Here is a 19,310-nt window from a genome sequence, read left to right as displayed (position 1 = left end):
CATTTATGGTCTCCAATCGCAAGGATTAGTACTGCCCGGCCCTCTCATAATCTGGCCATAAAATTTACTAGGTATATGTCAACTGGGTTTACTATACTATAAAATGGTGCAAATAGTCAATAATTTTTTTAAATCCATTTTTAAAATGAGTAAGTCAATTTGCCGGCATTGTAAAGAGAAGTTTGAGAAGTTTTAATACCAAGCGGTTTGACAATTTTTCTACTTCAATCCCACAAATCTAATTTGATTTCGTCTTTTTATTAGTCAAACCTACACCTTACAGAAAAATGAAGACGATTTATTTTCTTTGATATCAAATTAAATTATTAATAGAGAGATAAAGAACAACAAACGTCTAAAAACTTTTGTTAAATGAGTCAAAAATGTTTCAAAAGAGAAATGTGAACTGAAAGGTAGTGTGAAAGCAGAGGTTGATTTAATTAACAGAGAGCACGTGGCTTATAAAAGGCCCAACAAAAACCCAGACCTTACACTTTTTTATCAAATCAACATTAAATCTAAAATAATAAAAAAGTTTAGAATATTTTAAGTATAATTAATAAATAATTTTTTTTTAATTTTAACACATTTTTTAATTCACATTTTTATATCATTTTCATGCTTTTGCGATAAAGGAACATAATAGATTAAGTTTGCCACCGATTGCTCAATTTTGATTTTTGAAAAACGTTGTTTTTGGCATTCAAATCACATATGGTTAGCACTCGATTAAAACTGGCTATTAAACAATATAATATACAAAGTGAGTCGTCTAATAACAGAACCCTAACGACTTGGAAACGCAACACAAAATACATCTTCCACTTGTCATTAGATACCAAAATAATTCTAAAAAAATGAAGAATCTACGTAGGTGGGCAACCACTTTGTACACTTTATGAATTTTGATTACTTAGATCTCGTTTTGCAGGCCGGTGGCTGTTAGAGCCCTAGTCATTCGTTCTTTTAGTTAGTTTATTAATATCGTGGTCTCTAAACACCTTAAATTTTGCTCTAAATGGTGCTACTAGGTTATCGTCGTGCAAAAAGACTGTCGGCTGCAACAGCATTTATTAGATATTCACTGAACATGAGGATTCTATCCACAATAACACAAATACTTGCAACAATTTACTTTGTTTTGAAAAAAAATATTTACACAGCGATACCTATGAAATGTGTATTTTGTGTTGCAGTTTTAATTCGTTAGGGTCGTGTTATGTGACTCACTTTGTATAGTTTAATCAAAAGGTTGAATAAAATAAAATGGTTACACCAACACATTATTCGCAGTGTCTTTGGATAAAGTAAAAAATAAATAAAATTCGCACTACTACTAAAACTTTCATTGGTTGGCTTGTTCGTAAAATTTGTGACGCTTCACACAAATATTTCCAAGATTCTATAAAAGTGTGTTTGAAATGGCAAATAACCAAGAAGAAAGCATCCCACAAGATGTTCTGAATGAAGCTGCGGTTGCAATATCCAATTTATTGTCAGAAAAATCAAAATGAATTACCTAAACAATAAACTTTTTGAAAAATTATGAAAAATTGGAAAAAATCTTGTATGATACACGTGAATAAACAAATTTTATCCACTCAAAAACATTATCGCACTCGGCCTCGCCTCGTGTGCTAAACAGTTTTTTCGTTGAATAAAAATAAATAGCTAGTATGTACTACTATAGCGAAGGTCATAATTCTAATTTTATTCACATAATTAAGAAAAAAAAACTTCTTTTTACTTGCAAAATTTTGGAATTTTGAATATTAGTAACATTTAAAGAAAATCTAATATATTTAAGAGTCTATTCAAAAAATAAGAAAAATAGAACTGTAACGACACAACAGAAAACATAACAATCAGAAAAATAAAGGATCTAAAATCTAAAATAGAGAATCTAAAAAGCAGTTCCTCAAAAAGATCTTCTCTAGAACTTTCTGCACATTGAAGAAATCAAGAAAATTTGAGGAAAATCCAAAGAGAATCAAAAGTAATTCTAGAGAACTCATTGAAAAACCAGATACAATCTAGAAAACTCAAGACATAATCAGAATAAAACAGAATTCAAACAAATGAAGAAAAATCTAAAAAGAAATTGAATTGTTCAGAATAAAAAAATTGAAGTCGATGATTTAAGTGCTTTTTGAAACAAGGGTCATAAACTACGGTAGTTTCAAAAACTTCGACTTATACATATAGTCTTTAAAATTTACGATTCAATTATAAACAATCTGCAAGAATTCTAAAAAAAATAAGAGAGGATATAAAGTAAATCAAAATAGAATTACAAGTGAATCAAGAATTCAAGAAAAATTTAAAAGATATTCTAAAAAACCCCAAAACAAGATAGAAAACATATAAACAAAAACTAAACAAGCTGCAGATAGAATATACGTAAAAAAAAATCTAAAGAAAATCTATAAAATTCAAGTAATAGCAAGAAATTATTTGACGAGGGTCTGTAGAAGATATACAGGATGTCCCAGAACTCGCGCCCCAGAGAGAAAGGGCTTATGGAGGCAACAATTCTGAACCAAAATTTTGAAACCATAATTTTTTAACTCAAAAAATAACCGAGATAAGACAAAAAAACTGCAGCCAATCCCAAAGCTGAACAGAATTTGAAAATTGGTAACTATGGATACATACTATCATCCATTGATCAGTTAAACATTAGACTCTCGTTGCCTAGGAAATTGGGATGGCCATTTACTCCACTTCTCGAATAAGTTTTTGGGATTGGTTGTTAACTTTTTATCAGTTCTTGAATACTATTAAACTTAGTCAATTTTTGTTTTGAAATTTACCATCTGTATTGCTGTCGGCACCCTCCCTTGCTCTATGAGGCGCGAGTTCTGGAACACCCTGTATGTACAAGGTGAGTCTCATAATAACGGAACCCCAACGAATTGAAACTACAGCACAAAATACACATTTCTTAAGCATCGCTTTGTAAATTTTATTTTTACAAAACTTGGTGGATAAATTTGACATTAGCAATAATTCTGTCAAATATACGAAGTAAATTGTTGCAAGTAGTTGTGTTATTGTGGATATGATTCTCATGTTTGGTGGATACTTAATACAGTGAAACTTCTCCAAACGGACACCTCTAATAAGCAGACACCTCTTTTAAGCAGACAGTTTTGAACTCCCCGGCATAGTTCCAGAAGCTTTAGTGTATTTTCAACTTCTCATAAGTGGATATTCTTTAAGCGGACACCATTTATCCCGAAAAAGTCTCCATTAAGCGGACAGTCTGAATCAAAACAACGCTTACTTCGGTAAACTATAAAAATTCAGATTCGTTCTTGTTTACTTTGCCCCATTCATACAAGACGAATAGTTTTCCAGGAAACTCCCGATTCTTATAATAATAATAATAATGTTTCCTGTTTTAAATAATTTTGAAGGTGTGGGAACAGAGTTGAACCTCGAAATTCAGTTAGAAAAAAATTGCAGCGAAAAAAATTCAAACGAAAATAAGATTTTTTTTTTAATTAAATTACATTTCTTTTTTTATGTTTTATTATTATGTTTATTGTTCATGATTAATGATTTACACAAAGTTTCACTGTACTTTGTTTTTCATTAATCCTTTATTGTTGAAAATAAATTATTGGTTTGAAGAAATTTTGCTTTATTTATTAAGTACAATTTTTATTATAAAAATGTTTTTGAAAGTTTGTATCCTCTCTACACTTCCCTTAAACGGACAAAATCTTGTCCCCTATTGGTGTCTGCTTAAGAGAATTTCCACTGTATATGCTGATGTAGTCGCCAGCTCTTTTGCACAACGATAACTTGGTTGCACTCTTTAGAGCAAAATTTTAGGTGTCTTGGAAAAAAATAGAATTAGCTGAAGACACTTCTTTTTTGCGTCCAAATTGAAAACGGTTCATAAGACCATCACACAATTTTATATTCCTTTATATAACTTGTAGTCAGCATTGAAGGAGCTTTAAAATAAGCACTTAAAATACGAATTGTTGATTTATTTTAAAACATTAAAAATTTATTTAGCAGCTTCGTATATGAACTTCCTGTATATGTGAAAATATTTTAAATTATAAAGGTTTTATTTATATGTATACATATAAGGATTCAGCATTCGTCTTGCGAAATTTCTAATAATACAGCTGCAATGCTCCTTCCACAAACCGTTCGAACACCCTGTTTATCTTTTGCAAATATTTTACAAACGGTTACCGCTGATAAAGAAAATGAAAATCAGAAAACATAGCTTAAAAAAACTTCTAATAATTTTTCGGTTCGTAGAACATGATTCTACACCATGCAAAGTGGCGACGCAGCGTATTCTTTTCGTACGCCCCAAAGTAAAAATTGCAGTTTTTTTGCATGTTCATATGAAGATCTGCTCTACAGATTGTCCTAGAACTCACGCCTATAAGAGAGAGGGCTTATGAAGGCAACAATTCTGAACCAAAAACGTATACGCACATATTGTTTTCATTGCGGAAATATGTGGAACTCAAAAACAGTTTATATAAAAATCAATTAAAAATCTACTATATCTTTCACATTTTTAATAGACCAATTAACTAATTATAACGATAATAATACAGTAGACTTTCGATAATTTGAATTTCTCGATAATTTGAAGTTTTTTCCCGGTCTCGATAAATTGAAAAATTTCAATGTATTTTAGTCCCCTCGTTAAATTTGAAGTAAAGCTAGTTCACCACAAATGTGGAAATGAGGCTTAATACAAAAAACTAAAATTCCAACTTAGATTTTTCGACTTTTGGTCAGCTATTTTCGATTCTAGCCCACGGTGAAACGGTTCATTCTCTGTAATAACAGACTTCTTAAAAATGATTTAATATCCCAACTAAATAGTCCAAACGTCGCGGTTAGTTATTTTACGATAACCGGATCTTAAAAGACCTACCTGCCCACCATTTAATGGGTTGTGGGTCGACTAATAACGATTGGCCCAGTACCAGAGCGAATAGCGTAACTCGTTGAGGATATTCCGTGATCGGAAATAATTATATTCACAACTAAAATGGATACACTTAAGTATCCTGCCTTTACCCCCACTAGCTGTGCAGACATTATTTTGCAGCGCCATAATTTGTTTCTGTAAAAACTAGTCCTAACAGTTTCAATCATAAAGTTTTTGATAACGCTGCTGGAGCTATAGATATAGAATGTCATGAGCGAATGATATGTGAACTAAAATCTAGTCAGAAATTAAATAATTTGTCAATAACAATGAAGTCATAAAAACCTAAAAATGCAAAGCAGATTGAAAATATATCACTTTATTTCTAACGTTTTCCTTAAATAATCAAACCTGTTCATGCTTTCATTTCTACATAAACTCAGAGCGTCTTGATACTGTTCAACTGTAAATGACCCTCCAGTATGGGAGACCAAAATGTTCTTGTCAACACTATCAAAAACAAACATAAAAGAACCTTTGATTAGTTTCTCATCAGTGAGAGGAACTATATGTAAGGTCTCTTCTGTGTCTAGAAAACACGATACAGCAGCAAACATAAATTTCATGTCTATTCCTGAATTTAGCAAAGCCAAACAGACTGCATTTAATGCACATGAGATTAACTGAAAAAACAGTAATAAATAATTTGAATTTAATCAAACTAACAACAAACCTGTCCCTCATTTTGCATTTCTTGTACCACCACTACGACTGAAGTTCGAGGGTAAAGAGCTACCGCAACTACAGCTTCACAAACGCTTCTGATTATGGACTCATTTAACCTATCTTTCACCCCTAAAAATACAATAACGAAATCCAGAACTAAATTATATAAATGAAGTTAACCTGGTAGTCCCACTTTTGGTCTGAAATGAGCTTCCACACATGCTTTTTCAAACAGTGCTTTGTTTACTTTGCTCTCAAGGGGTCCGTAAACACCCGCTACGACTGTCGTTTCTCCTACAAAAAGACACGTACAAAAATCATGAGAAAATGTAAAAATTGTTTTACCTTCTGCGAATAAAACAGAACCGTCTGGTCGGCTTAATACACCTAATTCACACCGAACTTGAATTTGTTCCATTTGGTAAAAAAGTGAGGTTATACACAAAGTTAAAGTTGACAGCGAATGTTGCCAACTTCAAACACAAAACAGCTAAAAATTGTACGCCGCTAAATTCAAAAAAATTGAAATACCCTTATTAATAAAATATTTATTTTTAATTGAAAAATGTCACAGGTTCAACCAGTTTCAGCAATACCAATATAATTACAATATAAAGAGTTGTACATTGATTGCTACAACACTCAACACCATAAAATATCATAATTTGTTATAAATAAATTGACCGTTAACGAAAAAGTGTGTATAAATTAAGTCACCGCGTTTAAATCTATTCCGATACCGGTATCTCTGGTGCTGTATTGGTACCAATTAAATGAAACGATAACCACCAAGACAGCACTGGTTGTACACCTGCTACAAATAACAAAAAGTATAATCGCCTCTTATTTCCTGTAGTAGGAGTGGCATCTCCATAGTACGTTGGTTGAGGACTTGCCTCAACCAAAACTTGCGCTTTCAGAGTTCTCACTAAGAAAAATGCTAATGCGAGATTAACATAAATAAGACAGCTATAATAAGCTGTTTTGGCTCCCACAAGACTGACTAAAATACTAACAATAATTCCGACAAATTTGTAACCACTGAAAGCCAACAGATCAAAAGTTCTTAAAGTGGTTTTTATGTTGGCCACATATAAAGTGCAACTGTATATTGCCAATTCCACAACAAACCAAGCCAGAGCTGATGAAGCTAATATTCCAATTTGCTCAGGGGTGAATTTCTGTTGCATTCCTAAGACCATCCCTGCTACCAAAACATAAGTGACATAAGCCATTGTTGGGATGTACAAATCAGGGGCGTTTATCTCAAATCGGGGTTGAACTGGGCCATCTTGTTCATACTTGACTGACCAATCCTTAAACATACCATAATTATAAACGCTTCAAGTTTAAAACCATATTACCTTGTGTGTAAATGGAAAGAACAATAACATTAATTTTGATAGTACGTATTTTGTATCAACAGCAAAATAGTATTTCAAACTGCTAACAGGAACATACTTTTCCACCTCTTGTTTAAGCATCGATTTCCCTGTGCTGGCCAACTATAAAAAAATATATACAAAATTGTAAAACTCCAATCATCCCAACCTGTTGTCCATATTGTAGAGCCATGTCCTGTACAATTGGCTGTCCAAAAACATTCCCAAATTGTGAATTTGGAGTAGGTGGAACATTAGGATATGCTCCAGGAGGATTAAACCCATACATTTGAGGATTATTTTGTAAAGGACCATAATTTTGATTTGAATTAAACTGTGGATTGGCAAAATCTATAAACAATTTGATAGAACAAGCTTAAAAATCAGTAAAGCAATACTTTGTTGATATGGGTTTGGAGCTGAGTTTTCGGAGCTTAAATCAGGATAAACGTTAGCTTGCGATGCTTGAGGTTGATCATACGGTGTATATCCCATTGAATTAACATCGCTTACTCGTTTTACTTTCCGGCCAAGAGCTAAAACGAATAGTTAAAAAGTGGGGTTATGTGAATTTTCAATCGCAAAATTTAAGCACAAAGTACTTACTTGGCCGGTTTCCAGTGTTAGCGTTGAAATGCATTTTAATAAATCAGCGGAATTTAAGCATTAGAATGATTGGAAATAAAGTTTTTAAGGAAATAAACAGCAACAGACACGTCACTACGACATCTGACATTTCAATAGGATTTCAATTTAATGGAGTGCGGGCACTACCGCCTGTAAAGTATGCAACTTCCCACTCTGGAGGATCAACAAACTGTGCCGGTCCATTTAAATACCATTGAAAACGTTGTTTAGATGCCGTATTTAATTATTTTTGACTGTGTTTTTACTATAGTTGGGTTCAACTCTTTTAATATGTATTATATATACTGCCATTGAGTAGTAATTGTTTATTTTAGGGCACTTTTGGCGTTATTAGTGGTCCAAAAACGCCAACGACTTTCAAAATTTGATATTTTATAAATCGCAAAAAAAAGTTACAGGCGTTTGTCGCTTGACGATGAAAATTAAAATAAAATTAAAATATCTGCAGATTAGACGAAAAAAATAATACAGTGCTTTGTATTTTAATTGAATAAGCTTTTATCTTCCTTAATTTTAGAAGAAAGAATTTGGAAATGATAGATTGTTCACGAGTTTTTAAATAAAATAAACTTTTCCTTGGTGTTGGACATCTTCGATTTTTAAGAAAAGTTACTCAAAGGACATTCCTTACACAATTTCAACTTAAAATTCTTATTTCGTTTTCTTTTAAATATTAAAATCTTTAAATTCTATCGTTAATTATTGATAATGAAACATTATTATTTTGTTCATTTCTGCTAAATAAATGTTTATTTTATTTTTTAGTTCGCCGATTCTTCTTATACGAGTACATACTATGTATTACTGCTGTATGTGATAAAATAAAAATTAGAAATTTTTTGTTTAAAAACTCCTCATTTGGTATAAATGAATTTAAAATTCGATTCTAAGCAACTTCTCTTAGAATAATATCTAACTTTTAGAGATATTCCTAATGCGAAGTAAATTACAAGAAAATAGCTTTATTCAAAAAATCCTAATATTGAATTTGGCATATCTGCTGTATTTACTACCGTCATGGATTTTGCAAAGTTGCAATATAAATATCTCTAAAAAAGAACTTTACGATTTTATTAAAATTTAACTTAATATGCCAAAAATAATAGAGATATCAGCTTGTATTCTGGGTGAAATTAAACATTTACCGTTCACTGATCAAAATTATCATTAAGGCAATACATTTTAAGAAGTTGCAACCCAACTACAATACAAAAAAATTATTAAATACTGCATCTAAACAACATTCTGGCTGGTATGAATAAAGTCGAAGTAAATGCTAATGCTTCAAGCATTCGCTGAAAGTGTAGGTAATACTACACCCGCGAAGAATATGCTTGACGATGAAGTATGTACTACCGGAACTTACTTTTCGTCTAGCATCTACTACGCATTGTTTTAGTATTTACTTTTTGACGAAGTAGGAGTATCTACTACACTTACGGCCGATAAATGAAGCATTCTCTGAAGTTGGTAAGCAAGCAACTTCGAGGCAAATGCTACAATATTTTCTATGTATATAATATCGTCGTCTAAGCGGCAAATACCGCAATCTCAATTTTTACAAAGTCATACGGGAACGCAAAAAACTGTTGTTTTGACAGTGCAAATATTTTTTTTTCAATAATTAATTGGTATCAAATCTTAGCTTAAGGTTAGATCTATTCAAAAATACAAAAAATAATTTCCACCAGTAAGTTTCCAGCAAAAAATTTATCTGAGTAAAAGTAATAACAAATTATTTTAACAACTGAGTTTGCGGATGTTGCCGCTTAGGCGACGATATGTTAAAAAGAATATATGACTATCAGAATGTATTGGTCTTAACAAATGGAATCAAAATTTCAAATGCCATTTTTTTCTCAACTGTTTAGTTTTTACAAAAAAGCGTTTTGTAAATAGTTTTGGTACAGCATTCATTGCATTTGACATTTTTTGCGTCTTGATAATTAACAGACAGTTTAAAAAATCCAAAATTAGTGATCATCTTTGGTTTTTTAAACTTTCGGCTTTGCCAGATATCTGTAACACGTTTTCAATTCAAATTCCAATTATATTTTTTGGTTTTGTTAAAAATATTATTAGGATTTTTTGTTTCATTTATGGGGCAGAAGCTGCATATACATATACTACTTTACGCACCCTGAATAAGCAAATTTTTTGTATTTATTGTTAAAAAAGAATCTATAGTTCCTTTTTTTACTTTTTAAGTGCGAAACGAAAAAGGTTAAGAAAAATAAGAGAAAAAGAAGTGAGATTTAATTGTCTAATAACTTAAAATTATTATTAAAGCAGAATTCAATGTAATGTAGTATTCACAAAATTTTGCTCTTTTTTTACCTTTTTTAACTTCTATAGTTCCTTTTTTAACTTTTTTTTACCCTTTATTTTCGATAATGTAGGTACTTCCCTAACACATTCCAATATTCCGTTAATTCGTATTTAATGCTCAATCTAGTGAAACTGAATTAACGATATTCTATTCTAATACATTTTTTATTGGTAATTTTAAAAAGTATATACTTCATGGAGAAGCAGATGCTTGGTTCGTTTAGCATCTTGCTTCAGTCGAAGTATGGGCATTATATTGTGGTATGGGCTTGTAGTAGATTCTACCGGAACTAAGTTTATACTTCAATTCGCCAAGTATATACTACATACTTAAAGCATTAGCATTTACTTCGACTTTATTCATACGAGCCTATCAATGATATTTAAATAGTCCGGTCAAATTAGACGAAAAAGTTAGGGTGAATAGTAGGTTACATAAATTCGCAACAAGCTGAATATTGGTACAATTGTTCAAAATACAATTATAAACAAACCCTGAAAGTTTCCCATCATTCCTGTGTATGGAAATTTTTTTATTCAAGGTCAAAGGTCAAAAAATGAGTTTTTCGCGATTTTCAGCAAAACGGTAAGTTTTATCATAAAAATACTTCAAACTAAAATTGTAGATCATAAAATTATCTATAAAAAATATATTAACACTTTTTTTCCTACAAGCCACCGTTTCAGAGATATAGCGATTCAAAAAGTTGTAACCACAGAATAGGTAATAGATAGCCAGCCACCTATGAGATAGTGTACTTAGCACGTTTTTTTTTAACGTAGTTTCCGACCAAGGTTACTAAAATTAACAGGTTTGCTACAAAGTTTTCAGCCAATAGAAGCAGGCCTCTTGAACTGGCGCGAATACGTCATCGGAAAGCTCTTTTAAATTCCGATTGAATTTTTTCATTGCTATTATTATTTAAAACAGCAATATTTAACACTCTGATGCTTCTACAAGAACTTTGTTAAACAACATTGGCGATCAACAATGTTTTTACACCCCAAAACAATTGACAGAACTTTCTTGTGACGTCATTTATGGTCACACGTCCCTAGCAACCAAAAGGGGGTGGAGTTTCAGCCTCAGTAACGAGCAAACCTGCTTAATTTAGGAACCTTGGTTTCCGACTGACCCACGTGACGCACCAGCAGTTACGCCAACGTCCAATCGTTAAAATTCACTACCACGTCGCGGAGTTTGTGTCGTTCGTACAGGGATTATCCCGATTCGGGTTGGTATTAGTTTTAGTACCAAATGAATCCATCGCTGATTGGTCCGAGTAAAAACAGTGACTGTTTTTTCAATTGACAGTTTTTTAAACGAAAAAACAGTGCTTTGCAAAATTCGCTTACGGCGCATTCATAATTTTAACATTGTGTGGTGAGTCAACATTTGACTTTGTGTTTTGTTGTTTTTATTCTGCGGACGACGCATATCTTGAAATGAACTTTTAGGGGTTAAAAAGTTTCATTCAAGAGTTTTAAAGTGTTAAATAGTTTAGTTTCGCCATGGATAACAAGAGCTCGAGTACTAATATTAAAGTAGCCATCAGAATCCGTCCGTTTCTTGCCGCTGAACATGAGAAGAAACTCTGTGCCCACTGGGCCACCCAAAGCAATGTTATCTTCCAAGTTGACGAAACAGGGGTTAAATATGGGGAAGGCTACAGTTTTGGTAAGATCCTCCTGCGTTGTGGGCGCATCTTTATCTTAATTTTAGACCACATCTTTGAAATGAACAAAACTAATGGAGACATCTACACGGACGTGGTCAGGGAGTTTGTAAATTCTTCCATTGAAGGCCTAAATTCTACCATCTTCGCTTATGGTCAAACTTCTTCCGGAAAAACGTACACAATGCTTGGAGACCGGAAAGACACGGGAATAATGGCGCTTGCTGTTGAGCACATCTTCCAGAGCATCGAAAATAACAACTGCCGAAAGTTTCTTCTTAGAGTCTCCTACATGGAGATTTACAACGAAAAAATTAACGATCTGTTAGAGCCGCGGAACAGCGATGTCAAAATTAGAGAATTCCCACCATCAACAATAACGCTGCAAAACATCAAAGAAGAACTTGTCTCAACACGTGAGCAAATGTACGACTGTCTCAAGCGTGGAAACTTGAACAGGCGCATTGGATCAACTCAAGCCAATGCTCGCAGTAGTCGGTCTCACACGATATTTAAAATTGTAAGAGAAAATTTTAAGTTTTTCTGTCTTAATTTGGAGTTTCAGGTCATAGAGTCAACGCAAATCACTGATTTTGATAATGGGGGCTGCGTTCAAGTTTCGAATCTTAATTTGGTGGATCTTGCGGGGTCGGAGCGGGTGGCGCAAACCAAGGCGACGGGGGTGAGGCTCAAGGAAGGGGGCCACATCAACAAGTGAGTGTGATTAAATTTTATGGATAAATTTGAGTCTGAATGAAGTTCAAAGTTCCAGAGTCAAATGTCAAGAACGCAGCAAATATTTATTTAATTACATATTTTAAGAGACAATTCTTATCACTCCAATTAGATAATTAAAACTTCGTACTTTCAGATCTCTATCGGCTCTAAGTCTAGTCATCAAGCAGCTGAGTGACGGCCAAGAATACGTAAATTTCCGCGACTCCAAACTGACCAGATTGCTGCAAGACTCTCTCGGTGGCAACTCGAAAACGTTAATAATTGCCACGATTACCGTAGCGTCCATAGAAGACACCGCTTCGACTTTAGCGTAAGTGGGAAAATCGCGCGTTCTAATAAAAGAAAAATTCCCTTTTTAGTTTCGCACAAAGAGCAAAAACTGTTAAAAATAAACCTCAAGTGAACGAAATTCTCACGGACGCAGATGTCAGCAAGCGGTATGCTGCATTGAACACGCGCCTGCAGAAGAAGTTGGAAGAGCAGATGCGAGTTAATCAAGTACGAGTTGTGCGAAACGACCAGGTTTTAATTTAACTATTTCAGATGACACAGGAAGAGAACGAACGTGAGTTAACGCGACTGCAACAACAGATTGAGATGTTGCAGAATTTCCAAGGTGGTTGTCAGACGCCGGAGTCAAATCCCATTCCTAAGAGACGGCATACGATCGGATTTACAACGCAGAAGCGGTTGCTGCCCAAGTTTCTCGAAGACAACAAAAGTTTGTAAAAAATGGGCTCTTGAATCTTAATCTGATTCAATTTTAGGTGCTCAAGATTTGGAAGCGAATTCTGCACTGGATCTGCTACTAAAGTGAGTATAATTTGCGTTTTGTACAGTCAGAAAGATGGGTTTTTTAGACATACGTGTACCCCCATGTTGGAGCCGATACTTGAAGATGAGCTGTTATCGTCATCACCTCATGAAATGATATTTTCATCGCCCACATCACATGAACCGTAAGTGTAAAATATTCTCTTGATGTGATTTGATTGTTTTAATTTAAGGGAAGAAACACCACCGTGTCGATTGAGGGTAAGATTATCAGCCCTCGAGCAGGATTACAAAGAACTGGTCACGTTCACAAGAGACGAGGAGAATATCTTCAGTAAAACCTCCCAGGAGCTTAACAACGTACGCCAACAGTTGCTGGAAAGCGAAGCTAAAGTAAGAGCCATTGACTTGAAGAGTTCCAATTATCTCAATCTTTCAGGTGGCAGAATTGGAGACAACATTGAAGAAGACTCAGAGGGAGTTGACCGATTACAAAAACGAAGTAAGAAACGCATTTTCCCCACTGTTTTCTCTTACTCTGTTCACAGGACGAGTTGGCCAAATTTTGGGAACACAAATACAAAATCCGAGAACAGGAACTTTGCAGTCGCATTGCCGAACTTGAGGAAACTGGACCCCAAGAGCGTTATTTTGACACTACGAATATAATGGAGCTTTTACTCACTCTGCAGGAGACTTTGAAAAGTCCGGATTTCGACAAGGAAGTCCGGAATGATCACAATTCCGTGATTGAAAAATTCAACCAGAAAGTGAAAACTTCCAAGGACATAATCGAGAATGAGATTTTGCGGCAGATTTGCACCCCCGACGAGTTGGAAGAAAAAGTTTTGCCCAATGCAATCGACAGTTTTAATGAGCTCCTCCAGGAATTGGCGTTGTTTGAGTGCGATGTTCCTGGCGATTTGATTAATAAAGTTAAAAAGGAGAGTATCAAGGATCTTAAGATTTTAATCAAAATTTATGAGTTTCTCTTTCGGAAGAATGCGATGGGAAGGCACTGTGCCGAGCGCTTTACATCTCTTGAGGCGGAATATGAAAAACTTAAAAAAGAGGCCTCCGTGGATTGCTTAAAAAAAGAAAGTTTGTCACGGGAAATTGCCGAGAAACGAAGGGAAATTGAGGAATTATCCAAAAAGATGGAAAGCTCAGATACTCAAGAACTCATGAGGACGAAAATCGAAAATTTAAATAAAGTTTTAGAAAAGCATAGTTCGAATGAGAAAAAGCTGAATAAAGAAAAGGAGCAGATTGAACTGAAACTCAACAGCTTGCAACAAGACGAAGTGTTTTTAAAATCAGAAAACCAAGAACTAAAAACACGAATCGATTTGATGAAAGAAGACTCCGATTGCTTAAGAAAAAAACTTTTAGAATTTACCTCTACAAATTCAGCGTTAAACCTTGAAATTACGGCCCTGAAAAACAACGTCGAAAAGTTATCACGTGAAATTACTGAAAGAGATAACTTGGTAGAAGACGCTGAGCTCCTGAAGGCTGAAATCACCACCTTGAAGAACGCCATTAGAGAAAACGAGCAACAATTAGATCAAGAAAGAGAGGAATGGAAGCTAAAATTCGATAATTACGAACGAGAGAAACAGGCACTAATTGCCGAAATAAAAAATATTAATTTTGGACCGAAACTCAACAGCTTGCAACAAGACAAAGTATTTTTAAAATCAGAAAACCAAGAACTAAAAACACGAATCGATTTGATGAAAGAAGACTCCGATTGCTTAAGAAAAAAACTTTTAGAATTTACCTCTACAAATTCAGCGTTAAACCTTGAAATTACGGCCCTGAAAAACAACGTCGAAAAGTTATCACGTGAAATTACTAAAAGAGATAAGTTAGTAGAAGACGCTGAGCTCCTGAAGGCTGAAATCACCACCTTGAAGAACGCCATTAGAGAAAACGAGCAACAATTAGATCAAGAAAGAGAGGAATCGAAGCTCAAATTCGATAATTACGAACGAGAGAAACAGGCACTAATTGCCGAAATAGAAAATCTTAAAACTGTTGAAGCCTTTCTGAAAAAGGAAGTGGCTCGTTTAAGAATAGAAACATGTAAGCTCTCTTCAGAAAATGGCACCTTAAAGCGTGAGATAAGCACTCTGAAGAATAAGATCGAAAAATTGTCGCGTGACATTAATGAACACGAAGATAAAAACAGAGAATTGACGAGAAAATTGGACAGTAAATTCGCGGAAGAAGAACCCCTAAAAGCCAAGGTCGCTAATTTGAAGAACATCATCGAAAACCTCAAGCAAAGTAAGCGAGAACTGGAGGAACTGAAACTCGCACAGTACGAACAAGAGAAGAAATCTTTGATGGCGGAACTAGAGAAACTGACGCCGTTGAAACGGGAGATAACAACTTTGAAGAATAACGCAGAAAATTTATTCCTGGAAATTGTGGAAAAAAACAACTGTCTTAATCAAGAACAGGCGAGAAATGCGGAATTGGAGCGACAGCTTTTGGAACAGAAAGAAACTAACAGCACAAACGAGAAGAAAGTCTCACAAAGCGAGCACAAACTCCAACAACAAAAAGAAATGTTAAACTTCGCAAATTCCCGAATTGACAGTTTAAAGCAACAAGTCGAGGAAAAGGAGCAATACAAAATGCAGGCTTCACTCGCCGAGAGGAAGTTACAAGAATGTGTGAAATACAACGAGCAGCTGCGATTAGAACTCTTGCAATCCAACTGTGATAATAATAGTAAGAAAGAAGAGTCAGTACTGAAGGACATCTTGTGCAATATTACTGAACATATTATTAACGAAGAAAAAATGTTGTTGTTAATCAAACACTCACAAGACAAGCGGGATCGGTTTAAACACATCTTAAAGGACCTCAAGTCCAATCAAAATGCTTTAAAACACCAAATTCGCTTAGAAGACTGGAATCTCAACGAAATCAAAGAAAATTTCACGAAAAGTCGGGAGTTGATCCACGAGTATTTTATCATGGAGAAGTCGTTCTTGCAAGAACAGATGGAGCAGTTGGAGAGAACGAACAAAGAGTATTTGCAGGAGATGATGGTACTTAAAGAGATGAAAGGTGCTTGTACGCAATGTGATTTCCTGAAAACTGAAATTCCACACCTAAAACAGACGATAACTTCTCAACAAGAAAGTAAGTTGTAATTATAGAGTTTCCTTAACTGGGTGCATTTTCCAGCAATCGCATCGCTAAAGATGGAAAACACGTCGCGAATAAAACAAGTTGTGAAATTACGAGAGGAACTTTACAAAGAACAGGACCGAAAAGCAGAAGTTGCCTACTCGGATTTCGAGAAATTCTGTGAAGAAGATTACAAGTCCACTCTACGAAGAGCGAAAAGTCTTGATAAACAGGTGAAGGAATTGAAGGAACGACTCAATCAGAAGACTGGATCCTCTGTGCAGATTCAGGTGCGAAGAGTTTGAGGATTTGCGAGTTCTAATTTGTGTTTTAGTGTGATATTCTTACGGAAGACTGCATCTTAAAAGAGAACGGCAACGTGATAAAAGAAGTGAGGCAAATTAATCAGAATACCTCTGTGGAGATTCAGGTGAGAAATGTTTGGGTATTTTCGAGTTCGTTCTATTTTGTGTTTTTAGTGTAATATACTCACGGAAGAAAGCCTTTTACAAGTGAAGTACAACCAGATGAAACTCGTTTGTGGGATGAGAAATGAAAAGATATCAGAGCTGAAAACGGAAATTCTAGAACTAAAACAGACGATAACTTCCCAACAAGAAAGTAAGTTGTAATTATAGAGTTTCCTTAACTGGGTGCATTTTCCAGCAATCGCATCGTTAAGGACGGAAAACACCTCGCGAATAAAGGAAATTGTGCAATTACGACAGGAAATTTACAAAAAACAGAACCGAAAAACGGAAGTTGCGTACTCGGCTTGGGAGAAATTTTGTGAAGAAGATTACAAGTCCACTCAACAAAGAGCGAAAAGTCTTGAGAAACAGGTGAAGGAATTGAAGGAACGACTCAATCAGAAGACTGGATCCTCTGTGCAAATTCAGGTGCGAAGAGTTTGAGGATTTGCGAGTTCTAATTTGTGTTTTAGAGTGATATTCTTACGGAAGACTGCATTTTAAAAGAGAAGGACAATGTGATGAAAGAAGTGAGGCAAATCAATCAGAACACCTCTGTGGAGATTCAGGTGAGAAATGTTTGGGTATTTCTGAGTTCGTTCTATTTTGTGTTTTTAGTGTAATATACTCACGGAAGAAAGCCTTTTACAAGTGAAGTACAACCAGATGAAACTCGTTTGTGGAATGAGAAATGAAAAGATATCAGAGCTGAAAAAGGAAATTCTGAGATTGAAAAATATGAGGGCAAGTTGAGGTACAAATTTACTGTATTGTTTTTAATTTTACGACAAATCAATAAAGTTATTGAATTTGAGGATCGACCCGTCAACAAGAATTCTGTCCTACGAGAAATCCCAAAGAAACCTCGCTTATAATACGCTGACGTACAAAAGTGTTGGACCTTCCACATTTTTGTATTCCATTTAGAGAAAACTAATATTTTACTAAATCTAAAATAAAACTAAATATTTTAAACTTCTTTTTATTAAAATTTGTATCTTTGTTAATTTTTAAGTTATGACGATGAAATTTATGGAGGTTTCCACTTCTAAAGTTCATTAACTGCACCAAAGGACAAAATTTTAAAACAAGAAATAGAGATTTTAGAAACTTTTACTTTAGAACGAAGCAAACATTTTTTTAACTTTTTTTAATCAAGTTAAAAGTACAGTTATGCCCATATTTAAATTTTAATATTTATTATAGTTTAATAAGGAGGTTTGAAGATTTAAGATAAGGTTTGGCAAGAGTTTTGAACGTGAGTATAATTTAATCTAATTTTTTGTTTCCTTCTAAAATTAAAATATAAGTTATACAAACAAAGTAATCCAACTTTGATTCTAATAAGCGACTTCAGAATAATATCCGGCGACAGCACCAGCTCATGCTTAGGGATGGCAGCTCTGAATTCAAAGTGTCTAATCAATTTCGAAATTACACTTTTTATTTCGAGTAGAGCAAACTTTTGACCTGAAATTACAAGAGTTATTGAATTTGCGAAAATTACAACAACTACGAACCGATGCCTCCAAATGGTAAAAACGAATTCGAATAACTCCCATTATCGGGATCGAACTCTTCCGGGTTGGGAAAAATGTCGGGATTTCGATGCAAACCGTAGATAAATAACCCGATATTAGTGTGCTTTCCAATAATATTTGAAAATAAGGTCGAAACATGGTGTTTTGTGCCAGGATGTAAAATTGCTAGTATTAATGCACCCGAAAAAATATTTATAACAGTTCCTTAAGACAATAAGAAGAAAAAAAAATGCTTTTCGGTCGCGAGATGTTTAATGTTTCTATAAAGTGTAATATTTTACATTTATTGTAATTAATTATATTATTACCATGGTACATGCAGGCATTACATTTTTTAACTTTAACTCTAGTTCAGATGCTACATACACTAACTTTATTTATTAAACTGCTTTATCTTTATACAAACTTAAAAACAATGAATTTTTTGCTAAAACTGAAGACTTTTGTTATATCTGAAACAACTGCCAATTGTACATTTTCTCAAAGACTTGAAGCATTGGTGGTTTTTATAAAAAAATCTTTTGGCCTGACGAAAAAACTATTCGAAGAAATTTACCAACTTAGTTGCGACTTTATATTGTGGTTACAAATTCTAAGTGGGGCTTTACACCATTCGACAATTAGATGATATTGACGTCTAAGATTTTTTGTCACCGGCTGTAGGTACTTTAGAGTACTCCTCATTTATTTTGAATACCGCATTTCAAGGTCAAAATTTGTGAAAATTGTGGAGCTCTACGGCCAATTTGAGAAGATTTATCCATTGAATTGAACATAAACGAGTACTGGAACACTCAAAGACATGTTCGTGATTGTTTTCAATACATAAATCCTCTTAAATTTGTCGTAAAGCTCCACAACTGTCACAAATTATGACCTTGAAATGCGGTATTCAAAATAAATGAGAAGTACTTATTGTATTTAATGCAACCTAAACCTTATTTATTATTATATAATATTATCTG

General features: G+C 34.1%; 3 protein-coding genes across 4 annotated transcripts; 1 reads left to right on the top strand and 2 right to left on the bottom strand.

Moving 5' to 3' along the window:
* Nucleotides 1-5,278: 5,278 nt before the first annotated feature.
* Rrp46 (exosome complex component Rrp46) lies at nt 5,279-6,142 on the bottom strand. Its single transcript, XM_088045936.1, has 4 exons — nt 5,987-6,142; nt 5,822-5,935; nt 5,649-5,770; nt 5,279-5,598 (listed from the first exon to the last, which is right to left on the bottom strand). The coding sequence occupies exons 1-4, from the start codon at nt 6,057-6,059 to the stop codon at nt 5,290-5,292; spliced, it is 618 nt and encodes a 205-aa protein (XP_087902062.1). The 5' UTR covers nt 6,060-6,142; the 3' UTR covers nt 5,279-5,289.
* A 27-nt stretch (nt 6,143-6,169) lies between these two features.
* Nucleotides 6,170-7,820, bottom strand: Yif1 (Yip1d-interacting factor 1). Its single transcript, XM_088045924.1, has 5 exons — nt 7,630-7,820; nt 7,422-7,559; nt 7,193-7,374; nt 7,006-7,146; nt 6,170-6,957 (listed from the first exon to the last, which is right to left on the bottom strand). The coding sequence occupies exons 1-5, from the start codon at nt 7,661-7,663 to the stop codon at nt 6,370-6,372; spliced, it is 1,083 nt and encodes a 360-aa protein (XP_087902050.1). The 5' UTR covers nt 7,664-7,820; the 3' UTR covers nt 6,170-6,369.
* Nucleotides 7,821-11,234: 3,414 nt separating this feature from the next.
* On the top strand, nt 11,235-17,618 carry LOC148182213 (uncharacterized). 2 transcript variants are annotated; one of them, XM_088036568.1, is made up of 17 exons: nt 11,236-11,677; nt 11,723-12,195; nt 12,241-12,389; nt 12,547-12,723; nt 12,773-12,911; nt 12,957-13,134; nt 13,181-13,226; nt 13,274-13,372; nt 13,421-13,580; nt 13,627-13,689; nt 13,736-16,346; nt 16,392-16,624; nt 16,669-16,764; nt 16,814-16,955; nt 17,001-17,233; nt 17,278-17,373; nt 17,423-17,618. In XM_088036568.1, exons 1-17 carry the CDS (start codon nt 11,512-11,514, stop codon nt 17,555-17,557), a joined length of 5,196 nt encoding a protein of 1,731 aa, XP_087892694.1. In that variant the 5' UTR covers nt 11,236-11,511; the 3' UTR covers nt 17,558-17,618. The 2 variants fall into 2 exon arrangements, with proteins under 2 accessions (XP_087892704.1, XP_087892694.1); XM_088036578.1 differs by lacking the exons at nt 16,669-16,764; nt 16,814-16,955; nt 17,001-17,233 and having other exon boundaries at nt 11,235-11,677.
* The last annotated feature ends 1,692 nt before the right edge of the window (nt 17,619-19,310 follow it).

This window comes from Gnatocerus cornutus, chromosome 1 (assembly GCF_029298725.1).
Source record: "Gnatocerus cornutus isolate USDA-ARS CGAHR chromosome 1, icGnaCorn1.1, whole genome shotgun sequence".
Lineage (NCBI taxonomy): Eukaryota > Metazoa > Arthropoda > Insecta > Coleoptera > Tenebrionidae > Gnatocerus > Gnatocerus cornutus.
Note: the sequence above shows the minus strand (reverse complement) of the source record. Positions and strands in the feature narration are given on the sequence as shown.

Excerpts from the sequence above, each read along its gene's own strand:
- Yif1 (XM_088045924.1), bottom strand. The coding sequence starts at position 7,663 with ATGCATTTCAACGCTAACACTGGAAACCGGCCAA. Across the intron at positions 7,147-7,192 it reads CTCTACAATATGGACAACAG|TTGGCCAGCACAGGGAAATC; the intron begins GTTGGGATGATT and ends ATTTTTTTATAG. Across the intron at positions 6,958-7,005 it reads TCTTTCCATTTACACACAAG|GATTGGTCAGTCAAGTATGA; the intron begins GTAATATGGTTT and ends GGTATGTTTAAG.
- Rrp46 (XM_088045936.1), bottom strand. The coding sequence starts at position 6,059 with ATGGAACAAATTCAAGTTCGGTGTGAATTAGGTGTATTAAGCCGACCA. Across the intron at positions 5,936-5,986 it reads TTCTGTTTTATTCGCAGAAG|GAGAAACGACAGTCGTAGCG; the intron begins GTAAAACAATTT and ends GTCTTTTTGTAG. Across the intron at positions 5,599-5,648 it reads AAATGCAAAATGAGGGACAG|TTAATCTCATGTGCATTAAA; the intron begins GTTTGTTGTTAG and ends CTGTTTTTTCAG.
- LOC148182213 (XM_088036568.1), top strand. The coding sequence starts at position 11,512 with ATGGATAACAAGAGCTCGAGTACTAATATTAAAGTAGCCATCAGAATC. Across the intron at positions 13,373-13,420 it reads TCGCCCACATCACATGAACC|GGAAGAAACACCACCGTGTC; the intron begins GTAAGTGTAAAA and ends TTTTAATTTAAG. Across the intron at positions 13,581-13,626 it reads TGCTGGAAAGCGAAGCTAAA|GTGGCAGAATTGGAGACAAC; the intron begins GTAAGAGCCATT and ends TCAATCTTTCAG.